This window comes from Gallus gallus, chromosome 2 (genome assembly GCF_016699485.2).
Source record: "Gallus gallus isolate bGalGal1 chromosome 2, bGalGal1.mat.broiler.GRCg7b, whole genome shotgun sequence".
Taxonomy (NCBI): Eukaryota; Metazoa; Chordata; class Aves; order Galliformes; family Phasianidae; genus Gallus; species Gallus gallus.
The window spans coordinates 21,854,212-21,878,118 of record NC_052533.1 but is presented as its reverse complement, the minus strand read 5'-3'; the positions used below and the strand labels follow the sequence as shown (position 1 = coordinate 21,878,118).

Sequence of the window (23,907 nt, the reverse complement as noted above, 5' to 3'; positions counted from 1 at the left end):
TGACACAAAAACAGTTGCAGGGAATAGGGATGAGGAGAGAACATGGGAACGAACAGCAGGTTTATAAAAGACATATAAACATAGAATTTTATGACATACCTAGTACAAAAAAGTACGTGAAAAGGGGCACTAATTTCTGCTGTTACAAGTCTACTTAACATCCAACACAGACATGCTCGCTAAAATTTTACCCTAATATAAGAGATGAAGCACAAGAGAAGAATACTTACTTTCAAAGTTTTGTGTTGAACAACAGGAAGAAATTTCATCCCAATAAATGAGAAGCATAATTTTTAAAAAGAGGAACTCTAAAACTGGCCCAGCAGTTGCTAGCTTAAAACAAACACGCTGGCAAACTAACAAAGCAATTGAACACATCACAGAAACTCTTGAAGAACTGCTTCTGGTTGGGTACATTGCAGCACAGTTATTTTTCCTTAGCAGAGGATTTTGTATTAGCCAAGTGGGCAGAGTAACAAAATACTTTACATGAAATGAGATTTCCGTATCACAGTCAAATAAAGTCTTGTTTTATAGATTCTTTTTCAGTCACTCCTAAGAGCAGGTGATAAATTCAATGATGTGCCCCAAAAAAGAGAGGTAATACAGGCAAGTCTGAGTGAAATTAAGACCATAAGTTTTATAAACACAGTATGAAATCTTTTTTTTTTCCTCCTCCTCATATGCCATAAAAGAATTCCAAATAAAACATCTGCGTGTGAAATAAGTCTGGCTTATGACAGATTAATCTTTAAAAGCAAGGCTGTACTCATGTTTTCCTCCAAAATCTGTGGTCAGAATCAAAGCAGATTGACAGGCTGAGGGAAGATGCTGTTCTTACAATACTTTCCCCCCAGCCAATCCACCCACACACATTATGAAGGGTCCAGTGCACCCTATGAGCAGCATTATGTCTGTGTGAGTCTTTCCCAGGGAGCGCACACATGCTCCCAAAGAGACTGCAGAAGTACTAGCCAAGAGCAACCATTGGACTTGACTATAATCACAATTTCTGATTTCCCATTTTCTGTTCAGTTTTCTAGCTTGCTCTTTCCTTTGTATGTTTATCTCACAGAAGAATCCTTCCCACTGACATTACAACATTAGCATAACATTAACAGCAAGCCAATCAAAGCTGTAGTTTTTGATCATTTGTAAAGTGAACATAGCAAACCAGTTCAATTTCCATTGGCTTACAACTGGAAAACTATTTTTCTGCAGCTATATAAGAATCTTTATTTAGATTATTTGAAAAAATATTTTTTGAAAAAAATAATACTGTACAAGGTCTGATCATAGTGAAAAATCCTCAAGAATATACAAAGTAAATTATACCTAGCTTGTAGACTAGACTTCTGATCCTTGGCTCAATCAGCAACTTCATTCCTGACACAAAGACATACACGAACATTTGCCAGCCATTGTTTTGGGTACATTACGTTAGCAAAAAAGAACTCACCAGAAATATCCTTTCAAGTTGATCTTGAATGTCTTTCATTCCTGGAAAAGCTGCGACCCCTTGAATCATTTCTACAAAGATACATCCCACTCCCCTACAGAGGGAAAAAAAGAAAAGCATGCAACATTAGATTTATTTTAGATAAAAGAGCTATAAACAATGATTTGTCTCTATCACCAATATTCAAATAATATATTTTATTTGCATTATACTCTAAATCAATGCCAGGCTAAAGGACAAGCATTTGTACTTACTGAAAAACAATATATGCAAATACTTTGTTTTTTGGGTGTTTGAAAGCTAAGAGTAGAGATAAGAGGAAAATGAATGGTAGTTGTTGACACCAGTAAAGGCACAGCAGCAGTTTTCTGTCTCTATGAGTGCTTCCCAAGGAACACGCACATGCTCCCAAACAGACTCTGGGGATGTGGGAATGGCACTGACAGAGCATCTTTGGGAGAAGCTGAACAGGATGGGACCATGGCACAGAGTCACATTGGAAGGGCTCAGAGTGGAGGCAAATCTAGAAAAATGAATCAAAAGGACACATGGCTGCTCACAGACAATGAATTACGCTATTGCTCAAATGCAGGTGACTCCTGGGATAGACTTGCAGTCACAGCCTATCTCCTCTCCCCATCATGACAGCTGCCTTGCTACAGCTCCTTGCTCCATGCTATCAAAAAAGGTATTTCATGCTGGTCTCCTCATCCCACTCATTTAAGCCACTGACAGAAGTACTAGGAAACTGGGGAAGAAACATGCAGCCAAAAGAATGGATTCTGAAGACCTGAGAAAGGATTCTGCAGAACGTAAACGATAAACTTTGGACAACCTGTGTAATTATTGTGTCTGAGAAGCAAAAGAAATTAGAAATTTGCATTTGCTCCTTTTCTGAATGAAAGGAGCTCAATGCTTGTTCCATCAATAAAACTAATAGTAAGAGAGAATATGTCTCTCGGCTGCAATAGGATGCAGAATTCAACTAAATGCTGTAACTTGTTGAATTACAATTTCCCATACATATACAACTTGCACATGCAAAATCCTATGTATGACATATAACCCACATCTGTGCAACAACCACAGAAAACAAACTTCTCTCAGTGCAAATGTCAATTCAATAACCCAAAATATATACCAGAATGAAGCAATAACTCTCATAGCCAACTACATTTCCACCTTCCCCTTAAACTGTGAGTTGTGTCCTTTTAGTCCAAAAATTCCAGTAGAAATCTCTAAACTAACTCTGTTTTCAGAGGTAAATTACAACAACTGAGATTATCAGCAGCTAAGCCATGTTCTACTCATTTCTGAAGGCTCTGACTACTACAGAGCAATGAAATAATTCTGTGTTTCATGATGAGAGTGGATGGTCAAATCTCTTGGAGAGAAGATTAAACATGCATCCCTGTTTCCCATTTCTACATCCCAAAGCGGAGATACAGTTAACAAAGTTTCTCCCTAGTCACTGAAAAAGTGGATGAGAACATTGAAGGCAGAGTTCTGGTCCAATTTTAGAATAATTCAGGTGTTTATAAAAGGGAGAGGCTGAAATTTATGTTCCATATGCTGCTGCTGGTTACTGAATGAACAGAATTGATTAAACTGCCACTCATCATTCACTCTGGTTTGTGCTTCATTAGGCACAGATAGGCACAATACATCTTAGTCAAATACTTACAAACAGTATCAGGATCTCAGGGAAAGAAAAAATCAAGATTTCTGCTGGAAGCCGTTTATTCAAGATAAGAAATAAAACAATAGATCTACAGAAGAGGGGATTAGAGCTCTGTTGCAGCCAGAAAGATGGCATTTCATCAAACCAGGTTATCATTATAACCCTAAAATGATGTACTACTATCTGCAGAGAAACTACAACTAGCTCTGATGTAAAAGAAACACACAGAACATAGATTGTTCTATGCTTTTTAAAAAAAACATATTTTCAAATTTTTCCACTTCTAGCAGATCTGGTACAAGAATGAGCCAAAAATCTAGAAAAAACTACAAATACCACTGAAGAAAAATTTCCTGCTTGGAAAGAGGAATCCTATTATGTGGCTCAGGCTGTTGTGTAACCTAGTACTCCATTTGGTCATATGCTGAAATGAGGAGTTAGATGAGCAACTAATACAAAAATGAGAAGGTTATTAAAATCACTGAGGAGAGAAACACGAAAAAGCTTCCAGCCTTGGGCTGGAGGACTGCTGTTCACTTTGGCCCACTTGAAAATTATGCTTGGTTTCAAAGCTTATGGCACTCACCCAACACGCTGAAGAACAAGCCCACAGAAAGGAAAGATTAAATGAATACTAAAGAGGGAGAGAGAGAGGAGGGGGAAAAAAGAGTATGACATTGAACTGATATGAAATACCAAGAAAGACAAAATATCACATAAAGAATTTAAATGGATGGAATGATATTTTATATGCCTTAGTGTAGTTCATGAGTTTTGTATTAAGCTCACAGCAAGTAGAAACTAAATGTATGGCAGGAACTCTGAATCACAAACCTTAAATACATACCTGGAACATGAACAGACATAAAAGTCTGTGCAAGGCCTTTACATTTAGACTTGTTTTTGGAAAGCTCACAAACCGCTAAACGGGTTAGAGAGATTTTGGAGCAAAGTCACAATGATTTACAGGCCAGAAGAGCTTGTTTTTAAGGAAAGAAATAGAAGAACTATGTCATTCTTGGCTAAAAGAAAACACACAGGACAGGGAGAACATAGTGACTCTGTACTTAACATTACGTGAAATGAAAAACAGTGAAGAATTGGCTAGGATTTTAATGGTTCCCAGAACCATAGGTAGAACAAAGATAATCAGAAATGGGAAAAAGCATTTAGGAAATGAAAACTTCAGGATGTGTTAGAGAAATGCTCTTAACGATTATGCTGTACCCGGGCCTCCCAAAGGATGGGAACTCCACGGTTACAGTCATGTGAAACCAGGCAAGCTGCAACAACTATGAATATCCTTCAGGGACCAGATTTGCATTAACAGTGGGGTGGATAATCTTATCTCACAGATCACTCCCATCTCTAGTTTCTGTGATGCAAAGATTACATCTTGATATGTGAAATATGACCAATTAACTCGGTTGTACTGTGCACGAATCTCCAAGGGCATGTTATTTATGTATCATCTGGGCACACAGCACACATTGTCATTTCCAGGCAGCATTTCAGAAATCATTTTTGTGACAAAAACATATTTCAGTACATTCAAATCAAATTTTCCTACTTTCTTGGTAGGACTTCTGACTTTGAATAAATAAGCCAAATGCTGCTATGTCTGAGGTGTTTTTTTAGAGATCGTCCCCATGGAAAAGCATAGGATAACCTTACAAAGTAAAGTGACAGCCATTTCATGTTGAAATGTGTGGCTTACTCTCTGATGACAAAAAGCATGACTAAACCTACTGATGTATTGATGAGACCATATGTGTCCATACCATCTAATATCGTTCTTCTATTGTCCTGCTTAATTTGCTGGGACTTCAGCTGCCACCACACATCCTTATATGGGCTAAGAGTTAATAGCATGGCTAAATGAGTTACTCTTGCATTTGAAATGACACAGTAAATGAGCCTGTAAAAATGAAGTGGGATGCCTCAGGAAACTGTTTATGATATGGACTGTTCTGTTTTTCCTCTGCACAAAATCGATAACTTGAGAACTTATTGTCTTAAAATTAGCTTGCTTACTTGGAGTTTGGTTTTATATTTTTGGTTTAAGAGTTTGCATTCCTCTCTCTGTGTAGCAAAGATTCTTACTGCAACAAGAATAATCTACGGCCTATCTGTATTTGGATACTACAAGAAAATATAAAAACTTTGGTGAATACTGTCTATAAAAGATTTTAGGTTGTTTCCTTCAGCTGATATACTCTATTTTATTTTATTTTATTTTCGGATAGATTTGCAAGAGAGACTACAAACACATTTTGGAATAAGGAGTCATTTCCAAATTTTGTGTTACTTTATACTTAAATGGAGGTTATATAATGCCTGAGTGGATACTTGAGGAACATTTACTATGTATGTCAAAAACTGTTGAACTTTTTGCCTTGGACACACCTGCAGTGCTCTCTAACAGATTCCCTGAAGATGATGACATTAAGCATGTTCTTCATAGCAAAGATGTATGCTGGCTCTTCACATCAGATTTTTAGCTGGTCATGAAGCCTATGTTCAGTGTAAAGAATTTGGCTTCAGAGTTGGAAGGTATTTTATGAAAACCAAGTAACTACTTCCAGTAATCCTCCTGATAAGATTTTTGAAACTCACAGTTAACGTTCTTAGAGTTCTTATACAAAGCTTACCAAACTACACACAGTTTGTACTGTTAAATATATCACGGGAATTAAAACAACAACAAACTTGCTTGTTTTTATGGATTCTTCATAAGGAGGTAATAGTTTATCTTCCATAAAATTCACTTCTAATATACATTTCAGAATGGCATGGAAGCCTTTATCTTGCCAGATTTATTAGCCAGGTTAGTTGTATGATGCTTATGAACAGAACTATGAAAACAAGCTGTGGGGGAAAGGAGCAAGGGACTTCTGTCTCTTTAATTAATCAAATTCTGATTTTGTTCTGCAATGGCACAGAGTCAGAAATGAATGGAATAAGATAACGACAGGATGGCTGAGGTGGAAGGTAATTCTGGGTCCATCAGGCCCAGCCCCTGCTCCAGCAGGGCTATCCAGAGCAGATGCACAGCCCACATCCTGGCATCTTTTGGAGATCTCCAAGGAGGAGATCCCTCAACCCCTGGGCAGCCTGTGCCACTGCTCTGGCACCTGCACAGCATAGAAGTGCTCCTGGCATTCAGATGGAACCTCCTGTATTCCAGTTTGTATCCATTGCCTCCTGTGAATACCGTGGATGATGAACTTGGTTGGAATTCATCTTCCCTGATTGCAAGTCTTTGATACATGAAAGTAACATACCATGGGAAATATAGCCCGATCAACGGAGAGGGGCACAAGATAAATGGATTGCAATTCTTACATGAGAAATAATGAGTGAAGCAAAATTTCCCTCCCGTACTGATAAAGAACATTAAAATTTCTATAGAAACCAGATACGATGAATAGAATGTAAATTATTTTAAAGTATGATATTTCAAAGCATTTATTGGACCAATTGTAGTTAAAAAAGAATAGCATTCTAGTTCTTGCCTGCATCACTGAGCTACCTAGATATAAAAGGTCCACAAAGTGTTTGTGATTCAATAATCTGTAGCAACTTTCAGATTCTATGCTAAGAAATATGATATCCATGAAAGATCAAATTGTGCATAATGACTTTTTGCAAGAATCTTGCAATTAGGCTTATTTGTTCTAAAAAAAAATAGCAGAATGCAAGAAAAAAAGAAAAAACAAGAAATCACCTTCATAATTAAACAATATTTTGCCACAAGTTCCTGTTGAAGATGTTCTTCTCAGTTTTCTTTCCCTCCCATGAATCCAGATACTTTTCTGAAGTACTTTCCCAACACACACACACAATATTTTTAGCAGTGTAAAAAGGATAGTAAATCTCTTGTTTCAGATGTATGAAATTTGTTCTTTAGATAGGAACTGAAATGCCCTTCCAATAACCAGAAACAAAGATGTTTTCCTCACGCTCAATGTCGCTATAAATTAGACCCCATGACAATTTTCCAATCAAAAGTTAACTCAGCTGTTAAAACTTCTGAGGAGCTCACTGGCAATAAGAAGTTTAATTAACAGTAACTTGACAGTTATTGCAATACCCTCACCTTAATATACTAATCCTGAAGATTAGCATTTCTTTCTAGTGGAAGCTCCAATCATAACTAACATTGAGGGCAGAAGAACTAATCTACCCTGCAGTTTTCTCACTTGGGTCCCAAACAGCATTTCTTCAGGGTGTACTGGGACTCCTACTCTCAGATTTCTTTCATTGCAAACCGTTTACAGCACATATGGGATAAAGATGCCATTGTCATGTCTCCTGCGTAAAAATGTAATTTCATACACCTGTGTCTAAGATCCATTCTTTTTCTAATAATAATTATCTTAACTACTATCATAGGTCTTTACTGGTCAAATATTCATGAAAGCATGCACAGAATTACATCAAATACTCAAGTCTACCTGAGAGCAGGCAATATGCGGAAAGTGCCATACACCTTAAAATTACCATTTATTTGTCTAACAATATAATAGAAAATCTTCATGTGAATAGCTATCCCCAGATTATGATCTGAATTGACATCACGTCCATCAATCCAGATGTTACAAAGTTAAATAACAGTGATTTAATAAGCAATTTCATAACATTTGACTTGCCTAGTTATGAGCAATTTCTTTCACATCTCTAAGCACAGTTGATGTTCATTACTAAAAGTGAATTTAAAGAGTCAACATGAGGTTACCTGAATTGTTACTAACGTTTATTTTTAAAAAGCAAAACAGGATATGCAAAATTTGCCAGCTGTTAGCAAAAACAGTTTTTGGCCAGCTGCACTTGAAAACAGAACATCCCTAGTGACTTCCTGATCTGAGAAACCCAGATGTAGCAGCACATGCATTACCAGAACCAAAAATGGTTTAATAAGCTGTTTAAATTACTTCATTTACTAAGACTATATTATTTCTGTAAGGAACAAATAGGAGAGGTTCATTTGGGGATTTTCCCCTATGTTTCTGTATTACTTATATATGGTTTTTAGTAATTCATAAACCCTTTATGTATTGAAGCTTATTTTCCTTGCATTGACTTTCAAAGGACTGTAAAATTCAAGGATTAAGGAAAGTTACACCAGAGGCAATGCAAAGCCATTTTCATAAGCTACCAGTAAGTCCTCATCAAGAGGAAAAAAAGGAAAAAGAAAAAAGCAAGCATATCAAAGGTTATCACAACTCTTTGATGCAGTCTTAGGTAGCATAGCACATTCACACAATGCCACTGTATCAAATGCTGTCAGCAGTAAATCACAAAGCCCACTGCATTCATTGATTTCCATCGCCAGCCTGACACTACTAATGCATGTATGTCTTCATTAATATTATTTTATTGCCAGTGGCTATTTAAAAAGAAAGCAGGAGAATGTAATACTGTATGTGGATCATTAGCTTTTAGTTACTCCCCTAATGCCCTACACCAGCAAATGAAGTGTAAAAATAGCCTGCAGCCTCTGCCACCTGCTTCCCCGCCACTGTCCAGTGGTTAATATTTGGACTCCTTTTTCATGCAGCTGGGCTTCTTCTCAGTAGGAGCTCCACTTTCCCTTCCTTGGGAGCCCCCATGAAATGTTATTTATCACGGGTAAAGCAAGGGCCCCTTGCTGGCCTTTTTTTTTTCCTAAGCGGAAGACACAGCTGTGCTTTGTGCCTCAGCGTTATTTAAATATTTAGTGAAGTGGCTGTCTAGTTTTGTCATAATGTGGTTTATCAATAAGGACACAAGAGAGCATGCAGTTTCTGCCATAAGGACATAATGCCAGTAATTGCGTAAAAATGCTAATGCTACAAACACACTTTTGATAACAAATTACCAAATTATCTTTGTAGCTGATGGAAGATAGGTTTCTCCATGTCTCTGCCTTCCTCTCACTATGGGAAATCACCAAGTGGTTTTAATGTAATTATGGCTCAGCTCTGAGCAGCCTTGCACAAAGGGAGCCCCATGGCTGCCAGAGCAGATCTCACTGCTGGACACGCCATGTCCACGGCAGTGACCCAAACATGGACCAACTCAGCAGCACACAGCAAGAGCTGTCACAGACAACCCAGCAAACACACAGGTAAAACCCAAAGTTCTTCTGTCACAGGCAATAGAAATTTGCTGTAACCTGACTTCAGAAGCAGCAGTAGATCAGCCTTCACAAAAATTCCTACCATGTGAATTAAATTGTATTACCAGGGCCTTCTACGCTATCCATAGTTGGCAAGTTTGTGAGGGGTAGCAGAAATCTGAAGGCCAACTGAATCCTGGACTGCACCAAAGGAGGAGTGGCAGCAGGGCGATGGAGTTGATTGTCCCTCTCTACTCTGACCTCGTAAAGCCCCATCTGTGCCAATGCCTGGGCCCCCAGCACAAGAAGGATGCAGAGATGCTGGAAAGAGTCTAGAAGAGGACCACAAGGATGACCAGAGGGCTGGAGCACCTCTTGTACAAAGACAGACTGAGGGAACTGGGCCTGTTTAGCTCAGAGAAGAGAAGGGTCCAAGGAGACCCCATTGCAGACTGCCAGTACTTGCAGGGAGCTTAAAAGCAGAAGGGGAACCAATTTCTTACACGGTTTGATAGCGATAGGACAGAGGGGACTGGCTTTAAACTAAAAGAGGAGAAATTTAAGTTAGATGGTTGGAAAAATACTTTTCTTATCCATTACAATTGATGTTCTAACTAATGACTGCATACACAGATTACAGAGGTTTGTGACCTCAAAACCAACAGGATGAACAAAGAACCTCTACCTTGGTTTCTAACAGTCAAAAAACCATGCACACTTTCATTGTTCAACATGGGATTAACTGAAGCAAGCTAGGTGCTGTATCCTGCATGCATCACACTGTCCTTTCAAACCTGTAGGCCTAAACAAAGCCTGCATGTTTCAAAGAAATTTGGCCAACAATGTGTCACACACTGACATTCTGCTAATAAGTAGAGCAGATGAAAAACAGATGCTGTATTTTTGCAATCCAGAGAATCCTGGGATTTTCTTTGCTACATCTCAATATCTGAGGGACAGGGCAAATTTGGGCATTTCAGTAACAAATGCAATGCTTTACCAGTCCTGCATTTTGGCAGCTTTTGCTGGCATAGCGCTATCCACCGTGTACTGTATCTTAGTTGTTCGCTAAGGAGCAGCAAGCAACAACTTGTCTTCTGAAAAGCATTACTGGCTCTGCTAGTGGTATGAGAACTGCAGGTACCCACCTGGGTACCATGTGGGTTGCAGGAGGGTATTCATTTTTGGAAATAACTGAGTCAACCACAGAGATTACTGCACATGAGCTATACCACTATAACTTTAAGCTTTAACTGTACCATTAATTGTGCCACATATTTCTTTTACACACACAAACAATAGCTAAAGCACCTACATAGAGCCTTGTGCAAAGATGCTATACTGACCACATATCAAGGCAGGTAGAATATTCTGTTGATCCCAAAAGGACATCTGGAGGTCTGTACCATAGGGTTACCACTTCATTAGAATACGTATGGCTGGGAACTGATTTAGCTCTTGCAAGACCTGTGGGGTAAATACAAAGAAGTTAATAAAAACTGAACAAAGAAATGGTTTGCTATAGAGTTAAGATCCTAAAAGTATATATGAAACCACATCACATTAACATGAACTCACGTTGCAAGCAATTTTTTCTACTAGTAACAAAATAAGTTGCTTAATGAAAGAAAGTATCTATGATTTAGTACTTGGCTAAACAGAGCTGTGGTTATTATGAAGGAATAATAAAATTTGACTTTGATAATGACAACCAGAGGCCCTGGAGAGACATAAAGTTACAATGTGGTATACCTAAATAAAAGACAAATAAATAAAGTTATTCATTTCCATTAACTACTCATCCTTAGGCATCAAAAGTCTTTCATTTAAGAGCTTAGGAAAAGAGAATAAAAAGGGAACTCCCAGACATACAGTGACACAGATGAGATGTTTTTTAGGGGAGCCTAAGGAAACCTTCTGCCGTTTATGCTGCAAACTCCAGCCTGCTTATTCAAATTTATATTTGAAAGCAGTAGAAACACTCAGACATTTCCATTCAAATAAATATTAATATTGCAGTAATACATCAAAAAATGTTACATGCAAAATTCTTCTCTCTCAAAAAATATACATTGGCAGTGCAGCAATCTCAGGAACAGAAATCAAAGTGATGAAAGCTGCGACCTACTAAAAATGCACTATTTACAGTAATTGTCTTTCAAGCTTGTCAGTCATTTAAAATAACTCACAGAACTATATAACCATAATCTATCTCATGTAAAATTGGAAAGATTTTAGGAGAGATTCTCATATGCTTTTATAAACATCAATAAAATGCGTATCTTTCTGTTCACATCACCTACAAACACCTTTTCCAAGCACCTTGGCTCCTGCTTACTGCCTTGAGATCATCCAGTCCTTCACTGGGAGCACTGGACATGAAGAAGTAACAGAAATCACGGCAATGCACCACTGCTTTTTGTCTTCCTAAACAAAGAATTACCCATTTCCCTTTCACACACAAAAAAGTGAAATCACTAAAAGGTCACAGTCATGTCTTACACCTCACATAAAGCAGTCATGCCCACAGAAAGAAATACACAACATGAGAATCACATAAAAGTGAAGATGAGAGTCCTTTGCACCTTTATTCTCAATGCACTGGAGAAGCTATTTAAGAGCAGTTAATCTCAGTGAATACATCTCCATAGTAATGATGGCAAATCTTGCCAGTAGATTGCATTATCAGCTGATTATAGCAATTAGACCAGTGTAGGGGAATAATCTGACTCGTATGCCAAAATTTCTTTAAAAAAAAAAAAAAGCAAACAAAAAACATTTCAAATATGAACAAACCTTTTTTTTTTTTTTCTGCTTCAGTTTTCAGACTTCCATCTCCTTTATATTTGTCCACTTGACTAGCTTGACCAACACTTGGCTCATGTAAAGAACTCAAGGTTGGCAACTGCAGCACACCTCAGAAGAGGAGAGGTAGCCTTATGCTACCTGCAGTACCTATCATAGAATCATAGAATAGCCTGGGTTGAAAAGGACCACAATGATCATCTAGTTTCAACCCCCCTGCTATGTGCAGGGTTCACCAACCACTGAACCAGGCTGCCCAGAGCCACATCCAGCCTGGCCTTGAATACCTGCAGGGATGGGGCGGGCATACACAACCTCCTTGGGCAACCTGTTCCAGTGTGTCACCACCCTCTGTGCGAAAAACTTCCTCTTAATATCTAACCTAAACCTCCCCTGTCTCAGTTTAAAACCATTCCCCCTTGTCCTATCATTTTACCTCCAATTAATGTTTTTGCTTCTAGAGAATCAGAATTCAGCAAATGCTCTAATAGGTGAATTGCTCACATTCCTAGCAAAAAGAAACATTCACAAGTCTCAGTTTTTGAGCTCCCAAAACCTATACTACAGTATTCCCTGAATGTGTGAATCTGGACTTACTGTTATTAAACTAATTAAGTATTACACAAGGATTGAGAAGGCTGATGGTGAATGTTCTCATCTTTCTTTGGCTGCCTGATACTCCCTTCCAGAATTCCTTTGCTGTTGCCTCAGGAAGACTGAACTTGGTTACAGACCCTTTCCTCTCTAATCTTCTGCCCAGCTTTGATGGGAGTGAAAGCCCAGGCAGACAGGAAAAAGGCACTTTTAAGAAGCCAGCGATACAATATGATACTGGGAAAACTGGCAAAAGCTTTGGAATTTTGTGGGGTGATAATGGAATGCAGGTTTCCCTGGTACAAAATGCTTGACCCACACACTCAAGAAATCTCCAAAGTAAGGAGGAATAAGCACCTAACTTGCCATGCCAGAAATCATACTGCAAATAATACAACATTTGTGCTTGCCAGCAGGTTTATGCCACCATTCTAGCTAAGATGGAGGTCTGCAAGTACTTTAGCCAACCTGAATACATCTTCCCCTACTTGTGTCATCGTTCAGCCAGAATCCTGCCCTCTACTGGGATACTGCCCACCCTGCTTTCACAACCTACTGCTTCCAGATCTCCTTCACCCCTAATCCAGGCCAGAATAACTGAGATCCAGCACATTTTCAAGGGATGCCCCTTTTTGACTAATCCCAGACTGCTGGACAGCTAAATGTTATTCTTCATTGTACTTCTCACTTCCAAAACTTCATGAAAGCCTCATTTGAGGTTGATACATCTGGTTTCTCAGTTATAAGAGGATCATTTCTGGAATCAAGAAAGTTAGGAAGCAAAATATAAATTTGTAAGAGCAAATTGAACTCATACATTGACATCAAATGGCATCAGTGCTCCAGGTTTAAGAGGTTTATGGCCATAAGTTTTATGTAGTGGCCAACTGGTTTCCTGCTCATGCACTTATACTACTTTGCAGACTACATGTCCAAATTTAGCAGAACTGAACAACCAAGGGAAATACATACAAAAGATAAAATTTGGCACAGGAACATTTGGCACCGTCCCTCTGTTTTAGTCAATTGCTTTTCCAGTGCAGAATTCAAAGGCCCTAAATTAGGCTAATGCCTTAGAGGAGCTTCTTTTTCTTAGGAATGGGAGCAAAGTTTGCTTTTTGTGAAGAACACTCTGCACAAATACAGCATTTGCAATTATGAACACTTTCATTTGAAGACTCAAAATTAATGTAAATGTCTCCCATCCCACTTGAAGCATGAAAAACACCCTCATCTTTCAGATATATTTACAGTTTAAAAGCAGCACTACCAAAAATATATATGTATAAACACTGACAAGATTCTGCACTTCTTGTTTTGATGTTCCAGATGTGAACAGATGACATTTACCATCTTTGGTTACTTTGGTGGGATTTTTTGTTTGTTTGTTTAAAAAATATACGTATGCAGAAAAAAGCAAACAAACAAACAAACATAAAAACCTATGTACTTCATACCCTTTTGCACATTCAAATATGCTTACTCATGCAAAATTTATTTAACTCCATCCTTCAACTGAAAGGAAACTGGAGGGTAGGATTAATTAGCACAGCATGCTCAATCACTTTCTTTAAGGGTTCCCTGTCTGTTTCCATGGATACCCTACAGGAAGTGTGACAGTCTCCTTTGAAAAAGACAGAGCTCATGGGTGATCATCAAAACTTCAGATCTTAATGGCTATGACAAACAAAAGCCAAAAGGAAAATGGTGACATCACCAGGTGAAGGCACAGCATTTACATATGGCTGCTTGCATCCTTCTTGTCTGTGAAGGCGCATAGATGGCTCACTGACAGTTGGTGAAGTCCTTCCCAGATCCTACAGCATCCAAAAGATAAAAGGTCACCATGCAGCCTGTGTCTGGCCTCATTTGGAAAGGGGGAAGCCAAGCATAAAGCCCAGCAATTAAAGTCAGGTGGCATCAGCCCTGCTGAGTATAATTATGGCAACAACAGACACTCCTGGCTATTATTTATCCTAACTGGAAGAAGAAACTTTTCTCATGCATCACATGCCACCAAGCTTGCACAGCAACATCTACCTATGCTGTGCCACAAAGCACAACTTTCTTTTATGTCATTCATTAAATAACAGCTCATGATCCTGTAATGCCCTTTACTTAAAACACAGGCTGACTGACTATGCTGATGTATGGAATGAAATGGAATGGAATGGAATATCTAAGTCTAACTGTCTGAGCTCTCCAGGACTACTCAAAAGGATGTTATTTTTTCTTTTTTAAAAGCAAGAAGATATTTCCCTGCATGGTAAATACAACTTTCTCTGCTTTGTTTGGCTTCGTTTGACCTTTTATCTCAGACCCAAAGACTACCCCTGATTTCACCTAGCATCAGTTAGTGATGTAACCAATTCATTTGTACTGATTTATCACCATTTTCTAAATTTATTTTATTTTACCTGGCTTTTAAAAGAAGAAGCAGCTACATCCAGACTCAAATCCTATTCGATACAGATATCTTTGGTTATGAGCACAAATATTAATATTTTATATCTTTTTGTTGCAGGATTACTTTCTAGTCAAATTCATATGACAACCAGGAAGCCTTTGTTCACAGTGAGCTTCATCCTGCAAATGACAGACAGTAATGGCTGCAAAAAGGAGGGCTTGCCAAGTGTGTGCACTGTTTTCCTTTCCATTATACTTTAAATGTATTGATTTGTTTACTATTTTTATTTAGATGTAACAAAAAGGGCTTTAGTAAGGCATGCTGCAGACAAACAACAACAAAAAAAACCAAATGGTTTTTCTCTTTCATTGTTGTTTATCCTTGATTCATATTCTTTCATGCTTCCTTTCTTCGATTCCTGTTCATTTATTTTAATTTTTTTCAACTACTTTGAGGTAAATGGTTTATTACCATTGTTCGGTAACAATATTAAAATATTATTAATATAATCTATTGAAGATCATGAATTGTCAACTTTGCTTAAGCTATTTATTCAGCTTCTTATTTACCAACAGAGACATATTTATTCAGTGAATACCTGAATGACAGCAAAACAGAAGTAAAATGGGTAGAAACTGACACTGTTTCAACAAGGCACTCGGCTCTCCACCTTGGAATTCAGTTCTTGGCAAGTAAATGTACTGCAGCCTGAAGGTCCCTCTGCTGAACAGAAATCGTCTGTCCCTTATCTGTAGCTTATCTGAGTTAAATTTCTTTCAACTATGATAAATTACGTACAGTATCCTTTGCCTGACTCCTAATGTAGCCACCAATTCACGGTAGTGATATTCATTTACAAAAGTCACCCACTATTAGAGAGAGCCTAATTAGGTTCCCCGGTTAATATTCCCCTAATGCACTTGGGCAATGACTAGTCTTCCCAAGCAGAGAGCATGAGTCAACCCTCACAAGACAGACAGCAATAAGTCAAGCAAAAGGCACATGTGCCTGACAGCCTGGGTTTTTCCACACTATCACTTGTTCTAATAAAAGGTTATTTCTCCCTGCAAATCTTATCTCATGTATGCCTTCAGACAATCACAATGCAGATGATAATTATTCTGGTCTGTGTAACAGTAGCCACCTTCAATTTGACAAACACAAGTTCGAGGAAAGGAAGATGCAGAAATATTTTTTTCTGCTTACAAGAAATAAGAATTTACCCTGCATGAAAAGCACTGTTGTTTTTTAACAACTCAGCATCAACTCTCTCGTCTACCTCCAGAGCCATCCACAAGACCATAGACAAGGGATAAGGAAAAGAGCTCAGGTGTTTGTTGTATATTAAAGACCTCTCTGATTAATTTGACTGAAAACCATCCTTACAATAAAGCTGTTTATTCCTCTGCTTTAAAATCCTTTAAAAACTTTCTGACACGTATTGAAAAAGCCTGCTGATGCTGAACACATACAATGACTGCCAAACTCATTCATTCTCCATTAGCAGAAAGAAACACACAAACAATTCTGTTTCGATCAAAAAATAGGTGGCACAGAAGTGCAAAAGAATACACATTCCATTCTTGACATGGTGAAATTACATATATTCCCATGACCTTCTGGGTCAGCACAAGTGTGTTCAAACTGCCTCTCCAATCCAGAAGCAGAAAAATGAAGATGTGGGCAGGATAAAAAGAAAAGGAAAAGAAATCCACGCTAACTCTGCCAACACTGTAAACACGCACACAGCTGTGACAGCTCACAGAATTCAAGGACAGTAAGCAATTTCACATCAAAGATAGCTTCTGCATTAATGAAAAGATCTGCTTTCATTAGAAACATGAGATACATGCCCACGATATTTTAACTGTTCACTGGTTCAAATCTCGCTTTCCACTTCTTGGATTTATACTTAATGATCCTTATTTTCTTCTATCACAAAACATTCTACAGGGAAATGTTTACCTTTCCTCTTAACAACATCCCAACACAAACGCACTACTTTGCTAATAAGGCTGCAAGTGAAGAAGTCGGTATTGCTCATTCCACAGTTAAGTTATTAAGTTTGAAGCACAGAGTTAACAATGCCCGAACAGACAGTTTTACACTGGGAGGATCCGCAAAGAACAGAGAGGAAGTTCTGGAAAGGACAAACAAACAGAAAATAATTCTCAGTTGAAAATTAGAGGTAATACATTTGAGAATGTTTCAATATTTCCTGAGAAAAGAGAAAACTGGGAAGCAGCTATGAATCAATGAACACTGTACTGAACAGTTTGAGTTTAGAATATAGGAACATTAAAAAACAAACAAAAAAAAAACAAAAAAACACAACATGGATATTTAAGACACTTAAAAAATAAAGATCTTGCTGATGACAAAACAGGTTACAGACTACTTTCATGCAGTTTTGAGGAATAATGTTCTTGTTTCCCTATCATCAGACATTTTCCCTAATAAACGAAAGGAACTCAGAAAAGAAAATGTAAAGTGATTCAGACCATGAGGGAAAAACTGCTCTGCAGACACAAAGAGAAAGTTCTGTATGTACAATCTGGTGAAGTGTAATAGCCCATCAAACACTGACCATAGACATCAGCATCTTACTGCAGTGCTACGTGTGTTGACTGTGTTCCCCATCTGGACAACTAAAAGCATGACTACAAGAGCCAATTTTGGATTACTCCATCTTGGGACCAAGTTAAAATGAATCAACCTTTATCAACTGCTATCTTGATAATTTATCATTCAATAAAATGCAGTAGGTACTTGACATATTGCATGAGACAGGCTAAATAGGACATACTGGCAAGGAAATAAATAAGCTTTCTCCAAGCTGTTCAAGACTTATATTTGCAGAAAAATGTCATGTAGACAAACTGTCTTCCCCTTTGTTCAGGTGCTAAGGGGACTGAACACACACCGGACTCAAGCTCTTTTGATACATGACAGCAGTACCATTTAAATCCTTCCACTGCAATGTTTCATTAAATCGGACAGCTGAAGAACTGTTAAATAAGCATGTTTTGTTGCTAGTGTAGTGACTCACCGACATCCACAGAGAAACACAAAAGCTAAGTTTCACCATGAGTTTTATATGTGGATAGCTAAACTCAGTTGTTTACATTCAGGTAATTTTGTTTCTGAAGTGACCATACAGTACTGATCCTGACTGTTTCCATCAATGAGGACCACATCTCAGTGACGTCAATCTGGGGCTGCTGGAACTCAGTTCAAAGGCAAAGATACTTTGGTGTCTATTAGAATGTTGCTGCATGGAGTGAGACAATACCATTTTGCTGATCCATCATTTCTAATTCAGAGGTAAAATATCCAGAGAATTTTGATGAAGAAAATGGTCAGGTTAAAAATCCTATTAAAGTATCTGTAAATTTATTTACAAACAGGGAAGATCCAAGGAATTAGTTTAGGCTTCATGAAAAAGCAAGTGTTAGAACAGCGTTAATAAAATCTAAAAACAGTAATACCCCTAAAAATCAGACCTAATAATTATTTCTATTTGTAAATCCAACACTGATAATACCATTTGGCATTACACACAGAAGTGAAATTTCTGAATCTCAACATGGGACCTGAAACACCAGTTTTTACAACACAAGGCCTGGCCCATGCGCGTATAAATGGCACCATTCTGCAACTAACAGATCTGCCAGTGCCTGCCCCTGTGCTGCACAACCAATGCCATTAAGTTTGGTGTGCCTGTGCTTCCAGCTAAGAGTCCCCTGCCATGCACGTCCCTGCTGCAGGACACAGCTGTGCTGGTTCCACCTCACAGGCCTGGCATCTGAGCCACGGCTGGCACAAATGGTTCTGTAGCAATGGGGATGTTTAACCCGGGCTGCTTCCAGGACCCACACCAGACTGTTCATAGATAACACACATACTCAGCTAATACTTTGTATTGCTGCAATACATTATTGTCTTAAACTTATATATTTTCTTAGCATGTAAAACATTGCCTTGGCTCTTCTATGGAAGAAGTCCGGTACATTTTGCATACACTACCACATCAGTACATACATTCGCACGCTAGATAATGCCTGCAGAATCTAAAAACACATCTGTCTACACTGGCTTAAGTCAGAGAAAAATGATCTGAAAAGATCAGGATAATACAGTACAAGCATCGAGACCAAGCTAACAAAACAAAATGAAACAGAAGTCTATGCTATTTGAAGAACAAAATAGCTATAGGAGACCTAAAGACTTCACTGAGCTTTAACATTATTTTCACTTTGCCTTAAAGTGTGAGACCATCAAGAAAACCTAAAGTACAGCTGCTTCTGTAGAGAAGCATTATAATGCAGCAACATATTATGACAGTGATCTCTGGAGCCTCAGATTCATCTGTTCAATTGAATTGCTCCTCAAAACTCATTTAATGTCTATGTCATCTTGAATTAGCTGAATCACAAATCTTACAAGGAAAGTTTTGTGAGAGACATTCCAATATGCTTAAGTCTAAATGATGATTTGACTTTACATCAGTAGTCAGGCATCTGTATTCCTGCAGAGCCACCTAATCAGTTCATAATACAATTTTGTCACAGAAAAAAGAAGAAATGAAAACAGGCAATTTCGTTTTAAAAAATTTACATTAGAAATGCATTAAAGCTTTGGATTTTACAATATAATTCTGGAAAGAGGTAGTTAAAAAGCAAATGCTACTCATGCGGCATCTTTCTAGAAAGTAATACTGAAATTCCACAGCCAGGATGGCAAAACTGGAGCTCTTAGGACCAAATCTACTGTTACATGGTTTTAACCTTACTAAGTCAGTGGAATTGCAAATCCCTTTACTGAAAAAATGAAAATGTTAGTACTGAATCCAAAGCATTCTTTTCTCTGCTCTTTCAGACTATTGCTGTGCTTCTCCATGCAGTGCTTGATAGAAACTACTTTTAGATTGCAAGAGAAGTGTCTCTAATAGTATTTTTCACCATGGGCAAAATACTACTGTCATACTATCAGTAACTTTGCAACATTTAATGTTTTCTTTAAACCATTTCTTATTCCAAGTTTGCATGTATGAACACATTTGAGGTACAGAGGTGAGCACATCTTATTTTGATAATCCATTCAGCATCACATCCTGCAACCTGAGTGGCTGTAATCCTGAGCACCATTCTGAGCAAAGAACTGTCAGTTTCCAGAAGGTAAATTAGAATTTTGTGTTTACAAAGTACATTTCAGTAAGACAGTGCTTTTTATTATTATTTAATTGAGGTTTTTTTCCTAAGGTCTGCAGACAGTTTAAAGCTGAATTGAATTTCCACCTTGCTTGAAAAGTCCAAATCTTAGAATCAATTATGATAGTATCAACACAGTAAAGACATTTTCTTCTAGTGTGTTATAGTTAGTATCTGCTTCTATAATCAAATCTACCCACTACAGTTAGTAACTTAAACACCATTGCAATGAAATAGTGTTAAAACCAAATATAGCCACAGGAGTGAACATGAAAAAAAAAAGTTACTTAGAAGTGACTTTAAAATGGTGAAATAAGAAGAATGTGAGTATCATAGAATCCTTAGAGTTGGAAAGGACCTCTATAGGTCATCTAGTCCAACTCCCCTGAGATGAACAGGAACACCTACAGCTTGATCAGGTTGCCTAGGTCCTGATCCAGCCTCACCTTGAAAGTGTCCAGGGACAGGGCATCCACCACCTCTCTGGGCAAACTCTGCCAGTGCCTTACCATCCTCAGCATAGAATACAGCAAGGCATACAGGCTCTTGTTCATGGCTGGTGAAAAGACATAGCTAATGGTTGTGACTACGCTGAAGAACAGTGTTTTGTAGCTGAGAATTTTCTCTATCTAATAGTCTTATTGTGCTCTTTGTATCTGTTGTAGCTTCCGGGAAAATAAATAGGAGGCATTACTTTCGGAGCGAGCATAAAAGACTTTTTCCTTATATCTAACTTAAATGTACCCTCTTTAAGAGTGAAGCTATTTCCCGTTGTTCTCCCACCACAGACCCTGCTAAAGAGCCTGTCCTCTTCTTTCCTGTAGCTCTCCTTCAGATACTGAAAGGCTGCTCTCAGGTCTCCCCAGAGCCTTCTCTTCTCCAGGCTGAACAGCCCCAGCATTCTCAGCCTGCCCTCGCAGGAGAGGTCTTCTATCGCTTGGATCATTCATTTGTAGAAATGTATGTTCATAACTAGGGGTGGGGATAAAAGAGGTGACACCTGAACATCTACTTCTCCCTTATTTTCAATGGCCACGGAAAAAAATGCTCAAAATCCCCAGGGCTGCCAGGGAAATTCTCCTCTCAATACATGAGTAGGAATCATGCAACTAAAGAAATGTAAATACAGCCAATGCTGTACCTTTCAGAAAGAATGAAAAAAAAATACTTGCATAAATTATTAAAAATTACCTAGATAAAATGTGAATCTATTGCAGTAACACACCTGGGACAAAACAAGCCATGGCATAAGTTACAGAGCCAACACTGCCTTAAAATGCTATCTGAATCATGGCATTATTTCATATCATGTTAAACAGCACATTTCTCTTAATGAACTGCCATTCTCCTTTCACATTAATCTTTTCTTTCCATATCAATATCTTTGTTCTGAGTGATGATAAATTCTTTCTTCCTTAAGCCACACCCTCTTCCACTTACCCTTTCATTTCCACACAGCTGATTATTTCCTATGTAAAATAAATCTGCATAATTAAAAACGCATCAAAGAAATTTAAATGATTTTAAAATTTGGTGTAGTTTTCTCCCTTTATTATGTAATACATTGTCCTAAATAAGGAAGCAATAAACAAAACCATGATCAGACCAATAAGTCCAAAAGGAACAGCACTAATAGACCAAACCAGGAAGCCTATATTCAAAAGCTTTACCAGGTGCAGAGCAGGCATTCAGATATAGCTGCACTGACAAAAGCAGCTTGCCGTTTTTCAAGCAGGAGACAACCACTCCTCAAATATCCCCATGGACTGAGACACAGGAAGCTCCGTTCGGACTGAAGTTAGCCTGGCTGCAGCTGCTCAGCACATCTGAAAATATCATGTGGCATATTAAATTTCAGAAACCAGACTGGCAACACAGAATGCCAAGGTGTTTCTCTCTTAATTTCTAAGTTGAGAAAGGAGGGGAAACAAAGCTTATAAGAAAGTTTGGTGCTTTAAACACAGAGGTTTATAAGCCACAGTATTTACAAGACTACAGACTAAGGCTAGAGAAGCAGCAAGATGTGTAGACATGAGAATGTGGTCACATGACAAAATAAGGATTTTTTTACAATGAAAAAAACTTCTCATTTCTACTGCCCAGATTCTAAATACGTCTACAGATTCCTGAGGATGGATGGGCTTCTCTTGTGGTAATAACTGCTGTGGTAATAATGCAAGGTCACAATCAGAACTGAGCCAGCCGCATTGCGGATGACATCTAAAGACCACATTCTTCCTATGCACAAAACACCCAAACACAATTTTTATCACAGTTGTTTTAATGGTGTCATAACCAACTTCCTTTATTGCCCTTAATGGATAATTAAGATGCTTTCTTCCTACTTAAAGGCTCAATATAATTCTAACTTGTAACAATGGGAAACTGGATTGAACCTTAAGTAATCTGAGACGCTTTTAACAGGGGACTCATTTAGTGACTCAAGTCAATCTCCAGTTCCTCATTGGTTTAAAAACAAATTATTATTTTATTCCTTAGTATCCAATAATTCTACAAAGTGTTTCTCAGTGGGAAGAACCCAAGTTATAAAATCTACTCACTACTGTAACAGAAAAGATGGGTATTTTCCAAGAATTTTATTTTCAACTGTTAAAAAACAGTCAGTGGAGACTGACATGGACAAAAATTCAGTGTATGGCTGACTCCAGATAGAAATCCTGTGACAAATCTATTAATTCTCCATACATTAGCAAACCTAATTGTTTCTGTCCATAAAATACTCTTCCTGAATCGACTCTCACAATGGCAATTTTAAAATTAGATATGTCTCACTCCTCAATAAGGCCATCAGATCAATGGAACAGTTGAGACTGAGGTCCACAATGGGAAACAACAAACTAAATATGCATGAGAAGCAAGAGGCACCAGAACGGTACTAGGTTACAAATTCTCTGCCATCTTCATCTTGCAAAAACAACACACAAAAGAATTAATCAGCCCAAATACCAGAAATCAAATCCACCCCTTTTCACTGCTGCTGCTTGAGACTTCCTGCCACCTACACACCTCTTTTTGCTCCTTACCACAAGCCTCCTCTGGGGAAAACATGAGAAGGCCACACAGACTGCACAGGAAGGCCTTGCTTTGGGGAGGGGAAGGAGGCGGCTTTGGCTAACCACTGCCATCAGTCAGTTGTGCTGTTAGTTGATAAGATCTGGGGTGGAAGGACAGCTTGTCATCCTGGGGAAGCAAATAACCCTTGTCAGGAGTCTCTGGGTACATCATACTCACAGACTCTACAGCCTACAACTTTAGTCTCTCCTCCAAGAGGGAATGAGCTTAGCTCCCGAGCTTTTGGCTTCCTTCCTCTAGATGCAAAAAGCACTAGGGTTAGAAGGGTACTTTTTCATTGACTTGGTAAGTGTGCAGAGTTAGACCAGGCCAAATGTACACAGTCTGCTCTTCTGCTTCAGGCCTTGAGCCCAGAAGTATCAGCATTTCAGGCACAGTGACAGTGCCTTTTACAATAATCTTCAATAACTGATACTCCATGGACCATTTACGCAGAAAAACATAGCAGTTATCCATGAAAGCTTTTATGCTATCCAACCTTTCATATGAATGCATATGGTCCGTTATAAAGAAATTCCTTATGGGATTCTTTCTGTGGAAAAGAATTTTTTTATTCAA

At 38.3% G+C, this 23,907-nt stretch overlaps 1 protein-coding gene across 5 annotated transcripts in view; it reads right to left on the bottom strand.

The window, feature by feature from the left end:
• Window positions 1-23,907, bottom strand: part of CDK14 (cyclin dependent kinase 14) — a 312,933-nt gene that overhangs the window by 126,335 nt on the left and 162,691 nt on the right. For all 5 annotated transcript variants that reach the window (XM_040693416.2, XM_015281963.4, XM_040693428.2 and 2 more), the window contains 2 exons: window positions 10,587-10,707; window positions 1,460-1,553 (listed from right to left, as the gene is read on the bottom strand). In XM_040693416.2, coding sequence (XP_040549350.1) covers window positions 1,460-1,553; window positions 10,587-10,707 — 215 coding nt within the window. The remainder of the gene's footprint in view (window positions 1-1,459; window positions 1,554-10,586; window positions 10,708-23,907) is intronic.